Source organism: Colletotrichum jinshuiense, chromosome 3 (genome assembly GCF_051148585.1).
Source record: "Colletotrichum jinshuiense chromosome 3, complete sequence".
Taxonomy (NCBI): domain Eukaryota; kingdom Fungi; phylum Ascomycota; class Sordariomycetes; order Glomerellales; family Glomerellaceae; genus Colletotrichum; species Colletotrichum jinshuiense.
Window position 1 is genome coordinate 306485 of NC_139310.1, and position 13477 is coordinate 319961.

Genomic DNA, 13477 nt, shown 5'->3' on the forward strand with positions numbered 1-13477 from the left:
CTAGAGCTGCTTGGCTCAAAACGCTTCCGAAGGTCGAGGGACAGAAAGAAGGCATTTTGCTTCGACATCAGTGTTCAGAAAGCTGCCTATTTGGAAAACATTACCTCATTGGTAAATGCTCTTACCGACCTTCCGGAAGCATCTGCCTCGCCTGAAAATCCGAACATCAAACTTTGTGTTCAAATTAATGAAGCACTCAATAACCTCTGGATACAACTGAACCATCTTGCTGATTGCATCAGGAAGTACAGCCAGAGGACCGAGGTGAGTTTGTTGCGAACTGCAAGCGAGTGGTTCTAATTGAAATGCAACAGGATCGTATTCTAAACAAGGACCGTCCTTCAACCACCACTGAAGTAACGAAAAAGGACCTGGGAGAGAGCCTCAAAGCGCTCGAAGAAAGCCTTGATGGTTTCGCCAATGCGGCTCTTCAACTGATTGAGGAATATTCTCCACCTGATACAACCTCGAGACCTTCGTACAAGGGGCGTGAAGACGTCGAACCAAACGAGCTAGAAAAGCTGTCGATTGAGGGCAGAGTATCTGCTATGCTCTATCAGTGCCTCCGTCGAGCTTGCCCGGAGCAATGCCGCTCCCTACACATCGCCTATCTCAGCCTTGAACCAGAGAAGCCGAGTGACTCCTCTTCGTCCAGCGATACAGACCTTGCATTGATACGGTGGCAGTGTCATATGGCTTTCAAATCAAATATAAGCAAAAAGAGGTCTCTGATATGGTTTAAGGTTGTTTCTGCTGATGCTGCCGACTTGGTGCATCCGGACCCGGTGTCGAACGCCGAAGAAAGCAGAACAGAAGGCGTTATCGATTTGGCTTTGCCAATGGACTCCGGAAATGGCAATCCAAAGAAGCGTCGGGCTTTGTCTACACCATCGAAGCCTGTTCCAAAGGCTCGCAAGACTCAGGCAGGCCAAAGTGCGAGAAGGGTTTCTGACCCAGCCCCACCCTCGGGACCAAACACGCCCAGTCGACTTGCAGTGTGTCTATCGTCCCTTGCACAATACAACCTAGATACTCTGGTCATGAACATGGTCGATGATAGCGGGTATAGCCACAGTATATTTAATTTGCCGAAAGACAAGCGACCGAAGTCTGACACAAACGTCGGGGAACCTGTCAGGTTGTCAGACATTCTTGGCAAGCGCCAGCTCAAACATCATTACGACAGGCTATGCAACGAGAGGCTTTCGATACTACGGCTGTCACGACTCATCGCCGAAGCAGTTTTGAGATTCGACCTGCAAGATTGTGATCCAAGCCCAGAGGACAGTGTTGTCTTCTACATGTGTCCTCAAAACGGTCTTGCTCCATTTTTAGAGAAAGTCATAGAGAAGCCGAAGCAATCCTCCATTGCAGTTGAAGACGAAGACAACCATTCGGAACGAAGGACCTTACAGTTGCTGAAGCTCGGGGAGATCCTGTTGCAACTTGGCCTCCCTAGGTCACAGCGAATGCGAAGCCCGCCTCTCGACCCGAATGGTAGGCGAAGTTTTATTAAATCGGCTGTTCCAGGCGTCCGAAGCAATATGGATAAGAAGTATTCAGACGTTATTATTTCATGTGTCAATCTTTCCGCTCTAGAGTCCAACAGGGAATTCGAGGAAAAATTCCAGGAGAGATACTATGAGAGCATTGTTCAACCACTTAGAGACTTAGAACGGGGTCTACTATCGTTCCGGCAAGTAACTACAGAGGCGGGTAAATGATTATACAGGGGCCAAAATTGACTGTTAGAGCAAAGCCTATGGTTTCCAATCAAGTGTTCTTGGATAAACACCGCGGTTCTCTCGCAAGACCGAGTTAGTTATCAGTGAATGCCTCGTTTGATGTATATTGGTATTACCGAATGATTCGAGGCCGAACGTTTCAACGAGAAAGTTTGTGTTCTGGTGGTTTAAGTGCCAGACATCTACTTGACTAAATTCTAACCCTATAACACTCTAGAAAGCCGCTACCATATTACCAAGGCATTCAGTTCAATAGATACCGCTGGTAAAGAGTAGTGAACCTCCTAGAGTTCTATCTACCAGTGACAACAGGGAAGATCCCCACCCGTACTCTAACAACGCTTTTATCATTTCATCATCTTTTCAAAAGCAGTGACAAGTTCCTGTCGTCATGTCAGCTTCAAAAGTAATCGTAGCGGTCGAGATTTCTGGGAACTCACGTTAAAGTTACAGTTACTCATCTTCTCGAAGACGGACTTGTTATTGTGCAGGCTCATGCTGCCGACACGAGGTGTTTTGATGCCGAAAGCCACACACGCCATGAAGCGGGCATCATTCTTTGCGGTGCTGTTGGCAAGTGCCTGCTTAGCGCTGGCAGTCAGACTGGCGGACTTCTCTGCCGACTTTGACTTAGCAGCGGACGCAGTAAGATCGTCGGCCTTGGAGGCCTGCTCGTCACAAGCCGCTTTGCATACAGCCAGTACCTTTCTCAGCATGTTTTCGTCTAGTGGCTCCGGTTTGAAGTCTGGAAGCACGACCTTCTGGTGAGTCTCGCACCACGTGCAGTGCCCGCACTCTACGGATGAGGCGTGTGTGGCATCGGCGAAGTAGGCAGCGAGACCGCGGGTCAAGCAGGTCGTACCCGCCAAGAGGTTTACAAGATCCTGGGCTCGCTGCAAGTCCTGTTTCTCCTTCTTTGTAATTTCGGCGTCGATCTGACTGATGATGTCTTCCAAATCCTTCTTGCTGCTCGGCAATTCTTTGCGCAGCCTGAACACTTTCTGAACGCCCTTCTTTTCAAGTTTGATCACACCAGACTCGGCCCACGAATCTAGCTTTCTGGTTATGTCGGCACGGGACAGTCCATTGTTGTTTCCTGCAGTTTCGACGTCGATGTAGGTCCACAGTTTAGCTTTTTCGGACAGTGTCCGGACTGCATTTGCGGCGGGAGACTTGTCGGACTCGTAACCTTGATGCTGCAGCACCTGGTATTTATACTCGGAATATTGTGGAGTCCCTGCACGAATCAAGTTGAACTTTAGCTCAAGGTACGCGTAGATGATAGAAAGCTGGGTTTCCTGCGCAAGGTCAAAAAAGCGGACTCAGCCAGTGGGAATAAAGAGTTACGGACCTTGATATCTACGCGTCTTGATTGAGCGTTGAGAGAGACGGAAAAGGCATCGCCCGCCCTGAGTCTGCAGTTTTCGGTACTGCAAATCTCATCAAACAATGATCGCAATGCGAACTTTGATGGCTTCTCCCCGTGAATCAGTATATTCCTCAGGAAGAAATCCTTGTTTGAAAGGTACAGCAAGCAGGTGCTTGGCCTTCCGTCCCGCCCAGCTCTTCCAATTTGTTGACTGTAAGCTTCGATGCTGCTTGGAAGGTCAAAGTGGATGATTGTCCGCACGTTCTCTTTATCAATCCCCATACCAAAGGCAATTGTTCCCACAATCTTATCAGAAGTCAATATTTCATTGTGGAATTTTAGGTAAATGCTACACAAGTGACTTACAATCATGTCGTTGCTGCGTAAGAACTTGTCTTGGATATCAGTTCGGATGGTTTTATCCAAACCAGCATGGTATGGCTTAGCCTTGAAACCTGCTTTGACGAGTGACTGGGCGAGACTTTCGGCGGCCTGGGTTGTTGAGAAATCATAATCAGCAAGTGCAAAGTTAGGATTGATGAAGTTGTTGAAATGAAACTTACGGCATGTGTTGTTACGTATATGATGGATGGCCCGGGGTTCTTTGTAAGGAAGCGAGAGCATATTTTAACCTGATCGTCGTTCTCCGTAATCAACTCAACTAAAAGGCGAAGGCTGAGAGTGTCAGTATATGCTCAACTGGTTAAGATTGCGACAGCTCTTGCGACTTACTTTGGTCGGTACATGCTTGTGACAAAGAGGCCTTCCGGGGGGATATCGAACGTGGCTCGGATGTCCTGAGCGACGGTTGCCGTTGCCGTAGCAGTGAGACATACTACCCTTTCGACGTTTGCTTCTTTCGCAAAACGAGTAACTACATGGAGTGGTCAGCAAGTGAGATAAATCAACGCTGGGGCCTGTTTATCGAATGCTCACTCTTGAGATAATCTGGTCGGAATGAATGTCCCCACTGCGTGGCCGGTTCAATCAGTGCTGCACTTATCCATAGAGAGAGAGCCAGGCAGTATTTACTTCCGAGATGCAGTGAGCCTCGTCAATTGCTAAAAGGCGAATGCCTCCACGGATGGACTGAAGAGAAGCGAGGAAACCCTCGTTGTTTAGTCGCTCGGGGGCACAGTAAAGCAGGTCGAGCTTGCCACACGCTAATTTGTTGTGTATATCAACGAATTCTTCCCGGCTCTGCGTTGAGTCGAGAACAGCAGCAGAGATGCCCCGAAGACGCAAGGCATCCACCTGGTCCTTCATCAAAGCAATCAGGGGAGATATGACGACGGAAACGCCACCATCTTCCTGGCTGCGGGAGTTGTTCTGCCGATCCATCTCTTTGATGGCAACTGCGGGGACCTTTTCGCGCCATCAACTTCGAATAAAACACATCAATCAGAAGCTTGAGAGGACTGGAGACAAACCTGGTAACACAAGCTCTTGCCTCCACCAGTCGGGAAAACGACGACGGTACTGTGGCCATCAAGTATTCGATTGATGGCGGCTTCTTGCTCGAGTCGGAAACTTTTGAGCCCAAAGCGGTCCTGTAGTACTCTTTGCGCCAACTTGGAGTTGTCTGTTGCATTCTTTTGTCGCTTTGATGCGGGTTCTTCCTCGGCATCCAGCTCATTGTTGATGCGCTTGCCACTGGGGGCGACTGCATCAGCGGCGGCGAGGAGGTCAGCCTCGTCGGCTGAGTCAAAGTCGAAGTCGTCCTCCATCTTGCTGGAGGCTGCAATTACGAACTGACTTGGAAATAAACTTGGGCTTTCCAAAAACTTCTCTGCGAAGGATTGGCGTGTTGAATGGCGGGCAATGGACTGGTTGATGGCTGTGTGTGATCCCGATTCGGAAGTTGCTATGGGCACGCGCGCCCCAACGCGATGAATTGGTGGAGCGAAACAAGCTCGAAGTCACGTGCTCATACATGGTTCCACTTTTTCGCATCTGTCACTGCTGAATGTGAGGTCAACAATAAACAGAATGGACATCATAGAAATTGGTACGTTGTTGGTTCTCTTCATCTATCAAAAGCTTTGTGTGTTAAATTTCAAACTTAGGCACGTTTTATGGAGGTTTCGATTTTCGGCTCATCTAAGGACCCTTTAGCATGATGTAAGTAATAGACAGAAAAAGGGGGAATAGTAAAGATAACCTGACCCGTCGCAAAGGGATCAAAGTTAAAGGGTCTTAAAAATTGTCTAGAATATAAGTCAGAGATAAAATGAATAATATGGCTCAGAGGAAGACGGGGAATCTATGGGCGCTTGGCTCTAGACGCTGTCTTACACATTTCCACGAAGAGTACCAACCGAGAGTCACACCCGAGGCTATGTCGAATGCTTTTCGCCAGCTAAGATTGGCATTGGAGGCCTCCTATTACGACCGAGCCCATTTTTTTGCTGAGAAATACCATCGTTACAGATTAGACATCCTTCTCAAAAGATATGCCTGCGGGCCGCTGCTTTTTTTGGCCATCGCAGCTAGCCAAGAACAACATGAATCGTACGCCACTTATGCACGTCGTCTGTCGTAGTTACATGTCAAGTCCAGATGAAGATCATGCGGTGCAGATCCATGAATTCAATATCTGGTCAGCGTTTGGTGCAAAACGACGTCGGCATGCGTGGCCCTGTCCTGGTTCGGAGGCCTCGGCCACCGGTCTTGTTGTGACACTGAGGTTATCCGGAAATTCGGGGCCGAGCAAACCCACTATCAATGGTGTTAGTTGGAATGAGTGTTAAGCAGGCGATTTTTGGCCGAGTCATGAGGGAATCAAGAATGCTGATTACGCGGCTTGCCAAGCAACCTGCCTAGGTATAGCAAGAACAGGGTAATTAGGAGTTCAACTATATTCGCCCAATTTGTGCAACCTATCCTCACGTATTCTAGAGCAAACGCACTGCCAAGATCAAACTGGTAGGAAATAGACTCAAGGCTAATCTTTGGAATAATATAATTTTGAAGGCTTCCTTGCTTGGCAATCAAAAGTCGATGGATGTATGGAGTATCGTGACACTGTTGATGCTGTACAGCCTCACTGGACGTCTATCTCGTATAGCTAGCAGCTGAATTGGTATCGACGTAACGGTAGTAAATTCAAAAGGGGTCAAAGAGCTTCAAAAGTCACCAAATACATATATATATATAGTAGCCGAAGAAACCAATATCTCAACCAAAGCTACCAGTTCATCACCAACAAACAATTACTTTCATTCGTTACACAATCCTACAATGTTTGCAGCTTATTCAGCTTTTGTTTTGGCAGTATTGGCCACGCGTTCTGTCGTATCCCAAGAAATTTATGACTACATCGTAGTTGGAAGTGGCCCAGGTGGTGGCCCTCTGGCCTGCAACCTCGCCAGGGCCGGCTACAAGACACTTCTTCTCGAGGCCGGAGAAGACCGTGCAGACCATCCTGATTGGAGTACGCTTGCCAACAACTATGCTGCTCTCAATAGTCCTCTGGCTCGATGGGATTTCTTTGTCCAGCACTCGGAAGACCCCGAAACTCAAGCACGATACGAGAGACAAACTTATCGTACAGCCAATGGATCCTTCTACACTGGTCTCGAGCCCCCCGCCGGCGCAGAGAGACTTGGCATCTGGTACCCTCGTGGCACTTCTATTGGAGGCTGTTCCATGAACAACGCGGGCATTTCTACCCTGCCGCCTGACGCCGACTGGGAAATCGTCGTGAATCGAACGGGTGACCAGACTTGGACGCCTGATAACATGCGCCGACATTTCATGAACATTGAGCGAAACGAGTGGCTTCCTCGTGGCACCCCGGGTCATGGATTCGACGGATGGCTACGCATCAACACCCGGAACAACTCGTGGACGCAGCAGCCAAACAATGTCCTGCGCATCATGCACGGTCTTGCCAACGCTACGGATCAAAACGAGAACAACATTCCCGAGCTGGTAATTAGAGATGTCAATGCAGCGGTCCCTGATAGAGACCAAGAAGTGGGGTTCTACGGAATGAGCCTGCACATGGACGCCAATGGTCGCCGGTCGGGGTCTAACAGCTACATCCGTGATACATTGAACGATCCGGCAGGCTACCCTCTCACGGTTCAGGTAAACAGCTTTGTCACCAGAGTCCTTTTCGACGAGAGCGGCCCGGTACCGGTCGCCAACGGGGTGGAAGTGTTGAGGGGCCAGGCTGTGTACCGTGCAGACCCTCGGTGGACCAAGGAGAACAAGGGCAATTTGACGAAGGTCATGGCCAAGAGAGAAGTAATCATATCTGGTGGAACCTTCAACAGCCCCCAGATTCTCAAACATTCCGGTGTGGGTCCCGCTGCAGAACTGGAACAGTATGGTATCAGAGTGGTGAAGGATCTCGCAGGAGTCGGCGAGAATATGGCTGAGAACTATGAAGCTGGTGTTCTCGGGCTCGCCAACGATGACATCAACCGCAATGCTGGGCAGACTGGTCTACTTCTCAAGACACCTACTGAGACTGGTGACCGGAACATCCATGCCTGGTGCGGTACGTTCGCTCTTGAGGGCTTCTGGCCTGGAATGCCGCACAACTATGGACCCCGGCAGTACATGTGCGCCATGGCACACATGCAGCCGAGATCCCGTGCTGGCAGCGTCAGACTGAGGTCAGCCGACCCGACGGAAACCCCCGAGATCAACTTCCGCTTCTGGGAAACTGGCGGAGATGAGGACTTGCGCGAGCTCGTAGACGCCGTCAACATTATGCGGAGAGGATTCAATGCCGCTGGGGCTCCCGTTACTCCTTGGAACGAGCTGCATCCTTGCTCTGGCAACACCGACGGGTGCACTGACGAGGAGCAGCTGGAATACTTCCGCCATCAGTCTTTCGGCCACCATGCGACCTCGACATGTGCCATTGGAGCCGCCGAAGATCCTATGGCTGTTGTGGACAGCAAGTTCCGGGTCCACGGCATCAAGAACCTGCGTGTTGTCGATGCGTCGGTCTTCCCGCATGTTCCAGGCGCGTTCCCCGTTTTGCCAACATTCATCATCTCAGACAAAGCATCCGGGGATATACTCAAGTCTGCTCGTCAATTCTAAGAGGCAACCCATTGTCTATGTCACGACTGTAGCCCATGGTGTCCCTATGGTATTGACGTACTGTCACGGCCGTACAAGTGATTAAGCACCGGGTATTTGCGAGAGCGAGATACAATCGAGAAGAATAGGAGGGAGGCTTGAAGGGGTTTGCAAGGTTTCTGGTTTTCATCTTAAAGTCTTCCAGTTTTGCTTGTAAAGATGGCTCGACCGTTATATTTCTGCATCTACGCTGCAGTAGATACGTCTATCTCACGTAGACTTTACAATAAATCAATTGAGCTCTGGCTTTCAAATTTGTACTTGCCCACAATATTTCTTCGCAGATGCCTGATGGATAATTATGTGTTCCTGGAGAATAAACAATGCCTCGTGACGTGAGGCAAGCACGGTGAGCCAGACATCTTTGTAGGCGATTGCCCTCTTTGTCTCCCCGACTAGCAAGTAGTAATTCAGAGAAAGGGGAAGGGAAGCGCACTCTGCCTAGCCACAGTTCCATATCTCAGTATTACAACACTGGTTAAGTCCACATAGGCGTCGGTGTCTCTACGTGACTATTAACAGGCCTAGAATGATTATGGCGCCAATTTTTGGCTCACTAAAGCCAGTGATGATAGAGTGGGTATACAAAGAAAAGGAATGCATTCATATACGCAATATTCTTTATGGGGACAACACGCTCGGAACCCGGAGCTAGTTACGGTCTCAGCTCTCAAAGCTTGCTAGTGTCGACGGCGAACTCATGGATCAACCGGTTTCACGACCAGTTTCCGACCTTGTCATATGTCTGGTCGTAGTTGCGGCTATTGAACTCGTCGGGTTGGGGGACGACGCTCTTGTGTGTGTGCAGTGTTCCCTCTGGGCGCAATGGGATTCGGATTGGCAACCTCCGCCTGCAGCAGGTGTCACGTCATGGTCTATGGTTGGAACTCGTCAGTGATAGCACAGATGATGAGAAGAAGTGTTAGTTGGCTCAGCGGAGGTTCATCGCTAGAGTAAAGAATGCTGATCGAAACTCATGTCTGTTTGCCAAAACAAAACAATTCTAAAAATATTCGGTAATTAGCAAGGCAGGAAAACTTGAAAAGGACTACACAAGGAAGAAAGAAGGAGAGGACTAGGTGAGAAAGGATAGACTTAGTGCTAAACGGATTCGATATCAGCTCGAAGAAAAGGGCGAGCGGGGAAAACTGACTCGACGACTACATTTCAGGACTAGGGAATATGCATGCAAAGTGTCTTTGTCACGGTGTGTCGCGTTCCGAATACCGAATACACGCAAGTATCCACGCGCGCAATTTCAGGCTGCAACGCATAGCTGCGGCACAATCAAACGTCGGAACCACATGTCAAGCACAACCTACCAACCGCGGGATTTTCGTCAGCTGCATTACATTGGCATTGGCCGTCTTGTTCTCTATTCTCCCTTGCTGCCCTTGGAAAAGCCCGTACTCGCTCTGCGACACACTGAATGCCCACAGCCCACGACGCACAGCCAGGCAGATACTAAGCACAGCCCATAGACAATCAGAAGCTACGGGCGCGCCCCTCTCCTTGAAGCAACTAGCATCCCTTTCATGAAATGCGTGTTGTGTAACCTGAGCGTCAGCCCAAAAATGAGTCATATGATGTCATCACAAGAAGGAAATTGGGATGCCATATTCCATGGAGGGTGATTGATAACAGCGACAAGGAAGAGGAATTCCTTCTCCTAAACGAAGCCAAGTTACGTAGGCTTGATAAGATAGCGATTGAAACATGGGGAGAAGTTGGCAACCAGTTGTACTGTAATATGGCGAATTTCAACTGTACAGTTGGAGTTTAGACCTTTTATTGGGGTTCTGCTTGGTGATGGCTGCTCCCCGCCGGACACTATCGGGCCCGACTGGCGGGGGCCCACAGCAGGCCGATGCGACCACAGGCGGGGCTGCCAAATAGTCGTCCGTGCCCAGCTGGTAGGAACGGGCCGACCGGCTCATTGTATATACCTCCGCGAAGACGGAAGCAGGGCGAGCACCTCAAAAAGTGGATTACCAGTGGATGATTGAGCGCCGAATATTTGGGTTGATTTTGCATTCACAGCATGTCCGAGTATCTATCAAATTGCCGGTCATGCTTCCCTTCAGGAGCCCAATTCCATAGAATGTCTTCAGTTTTCTTTAATCCTTCGAATCGAGCAACGTATCATTCGTTACCCTCCTACCCCTGTCTTTTCCGTTTTCTAATCACCCTCCGGTCTCTCGGGTTGCATGTTTGCCCGTACTCTATCATTTCTCGGAGAAAGGGGAATCAATTACTCATAATTTTCCCCGAGTGAGATAAGACCACTGTGCCTTGCTGGCATGGGTTAGGCCTATCGTTATACTGGTGCCTGCTGAGCCTAAGCAGCCCAGCGGCGGATTTGTCTAAAAAAGGCATGGCCATATGCATCCGAAGCGGCCCCGCCCTTCCACGGGCTTTAACTCTCATCTGATGAGGAAGGTGTTTAAAGTTCTCGATTTTCTCCGGGGCCCCCAATGGAAACCCCTATAGGTCCGCTGATCATACCATCGACATACCGGTAGTATGATCTTGAGCAGGGCATGGGTTCGTACGTATAACTGCCCAATAGAAAGATTGGATTATGTGCGAACGGATATAATAGCAAACCCCGATAATTTCTCGAAGGATTACTGGATGAATCTACGAAGTTGGTTAAGATGAGTTATTCGCTCCGATTTACATGCTTAAATGCGTGAACGCTTCCAACCGAGCTATTTTAGTGTATCCACATCATCAGCCAATGGCTTGCTGGGACGATGATCTAGCAAGCTGAGGAGTTGTCAGAAAACAGGGACACCACACTTCCACCTCCGTATTTTGCTTCCGAGTTGATCAGTCAATTGGGGGGAAACTTGTCTGATAGGCCCTGTTAGCGGGTGCGAAATGGAGAGACAGTCGTTTCCGCCCACCGATTTGTTGGTTTCCCGATGCTCCTGGCCCCCACAAGAAACCATGCGCCATCAGTGGCGGAACACTACATCATCTCTTAGGGCTGACGGAAGGCGGATCGGCGGTTATGCAAGGCGCACCAGACGAACAAGCACCTAACGCAACTGCACTGATCTATACCCGATTAGGAGAAAACTCTGGCCAAGACTGTATGCCAAGGGAGGCGTCTCACCATAGCTCAGACACCGTGGCGGCCGCAAGGCATCCCACGCAATACAGAGCGAAGGATACATAAGAACCACCAAACCTGATATGGATCAGAGCCTTGCACCTCCACATTCACCAACCGCTTCGACCTGTCGACTTCCTTTTACTTAATCAGGAAACGCCTGTGCACCAATTGGTACTAGACCAACACTCAGCTGCAATTATTTTTTAATTCAGACGGATCCGCGCTTCGTCTTCATGTCATCGACAATCATAGCGACGCAGTCATTGCCTGTATTGGCGCCGGAAGCTCCCGAACGCCGCCGCTGCTGGGAGTGTCTCCGCCGTCGCCTAGTCTGTGACGCTGTAAAGCCTGTCTGCAACAAATGCAGGGTCGCGGGAATTGTTTGCCCTGGCTACGACGACAAAAAGCCACTTACTTGGCTTGCACCAGGCAAGGTTACATGCCGCACTCGTCGTAAAAGCCGTGTTTCGGAAAATGACAGCAAGGCGAAGAGTAACACATCAAAAAGCAAAGAGAACCAAGGGAAAACTATCAGGAAGGAGAAGGAAATACGCAAAGTTTCAGAGTTGATTTTCCATTCCGCCCTGAGAACCGACGTCTGCGATGTCTACGAGGCTGTTCAGTACTGTAAGTGGCAGATGCCTCACTACAAATACTACACGATTTCAAAACAACATACCTAACACATAACCACTTAGACAATGCTGTCTTCTATCCTTACACCAAATCTGGACACTCGGACAACAAAAACGTTTATATAGATCAAATACCTCTGGGGATAGTAAAATATCTCCCAACAGCAATAGCTCACAACTTGGTGGCAGTGGTGTTCCAGCATCGGATGTGTGTACAAACACAATGGAAATTGGACTGCCCTTCAGCCAAACACGCTGAAGCGCGCTTGCATCACCACCGCGGCATTTCGATCCGCGCTCTCAATGAAGATATCGCCAACGAGAGAACACAGAGTAGCGACGCGGTGCTGACAGGTGTTATCTTGCTTCTCCAGTCAGAGGTGAGCAGCCTCTGAAGGCAAAAGCGTGTTGTTTTTTCTTGTTTGTTGTCGGCCCATACTAATATGCTACCCATGCAGATAACAGCCTGCATCTCGCCCAACTGGAGACATCATGTCGCCGGTATATTGGCCATGCTAGCTTGTCGCGGCGGTCCGACAGTGTGGATGCAGAACGCACCGTTTCTAAACGGGGTTCTGCTGTCATTTTTCATGTAAGTAACGATTTAAGGGCGGTCTTACAAGCCATCTGAGGGCGTGGTCAAAATGCCAAGATTCTAGGCTAACATGAATAACGCAGAACCATCATTACTGCAAATACCACAAGCCCATCTCTCGACCAGGTCGAATTATGCCCGCCTGATGAGCTGATGGCCTTAGTTAAAGAGTTATATCCTATGGGTCTACATCCCTACATGCCCTGTCCGACCCCTCTTTTCCTAGAGATGGTCAGGATCAACAACCTCCGGGTCGAGATAGCTAGGGGATTGGTAGACAAAGAGACAGCAAGACATGACGCGGAGGATATCATCATGCGAATCGAGGCGTTTCATCCCGACGATGCCGTTCCCTTTTACGAAAAAAAGGAGCATAACGACTTCATAAGTTTCATGTTCCAATCTGCCATGGCCATTTACTGCATCTCCTCTCTCCAGGGCCTGGGGGGCCTGCCCAGGACGCACCGCCTTGCTGCGATCAAGGCAGCGCATAGCGACCACTTGTTCTTCCTGCTGTCCGAGACCAGGAAGGATGAGGTTTTGAAAAAGTCGGTGGGGTGGCCGTTGATGGTCGCTGGCTTCGAAGCGGGAGCTCGAGTAGACAAGCGACAGTTTTTGCGAGAGCTCATTGTAGAGCAGAGCAAGGATATTGGCACCCCGCTACCATTGTACGCAATTAAAGCTTTGCGGAAGTTCTGGGATGGCGAATCCACGGATTGGGACGTCTGTTTTGATCAGCCTTACGCTTTTATGTGTTAGCATAGAGAATAGACAGACCGACATGTATGAAAGAGTTCAAGAATTTAATAATTTGGTCGCTTAATTGATTATTTTTCCAATTGCACTCGGCTTAGTCCTTATAAATGTAGTGTTTCGGGGGTATTTTGATACCGCCGTGGTGTCGAGTCCTCG

At 49.4% G+C, this 13477-nt stretch overlaps 3 protein-coding genes across 3 annotated transcripts; 2 read left to right on the forward strand and 1 right to left on the reverse strand.

Moving 5' to 3' along the window:
• Positions 1–2092: 2092 nt before the first annotated feature.
• EsH8_III_000084 (P-loop containing nucleoside triphosphate hydrolase protein) lies at positions 2093–4841 on the reverse strand (the record flags this gene model as incomplete). Its single annotated transcript, XM_083261809.1, has 9 exons — positions 2093–2128; positions 2186–3043; positions 3097–3420; positions 3481–3606; positions 3678–3789; positions 3847–3988; positions 4051–4084; positions 4147–4479; positions 4545–4841. 9 exons carry the CDS (start codon positions 4839–4841, stop codon positions 2093–2095), a joined length of 2262 nt encoding a protein of 753 aa, XP_083122296.1.
• Positions 4842–6354: 1513 nt separating this feature from the next.
• EsH8_III_000085 (GMC family oxidoreductase) lies at positions 6355–8175 on the forward strand (the record flags this gene model as incomplete). Its single annotated transcript, XM_083261810.1, has 1 exon — positions 6355–8175. The coding sequence occupies one exon, from the start codon at positions 6355–6357 to the stop codon at positions 8173–8175; it is 1821 nt and encodes a 606-aa protein (XP_083122297.1).
• Positions 8176–11568: 3393 nt separating this feature from the next.
• On the forward strand, positions 11569–13324 carry EsH8_III_000086 (Zn(II)2Cys6 transcription factor; the record flags this gene model as incomplete). The annotated part of the gene is made up of 4 exons (XM_083261811.1): positions 11569–11962; positions 12034–12350; positions 12429–12562; positions 12649–13324. 4 exons carry the CDS (start codon positions 11569–11571, stop codon positions 13322–13324), a joined length of 1521 nt encoding a protein of 506 aa, XP_083122298.1.
• Positions 13325–13477: the final 153 nt, after the last annotated feature.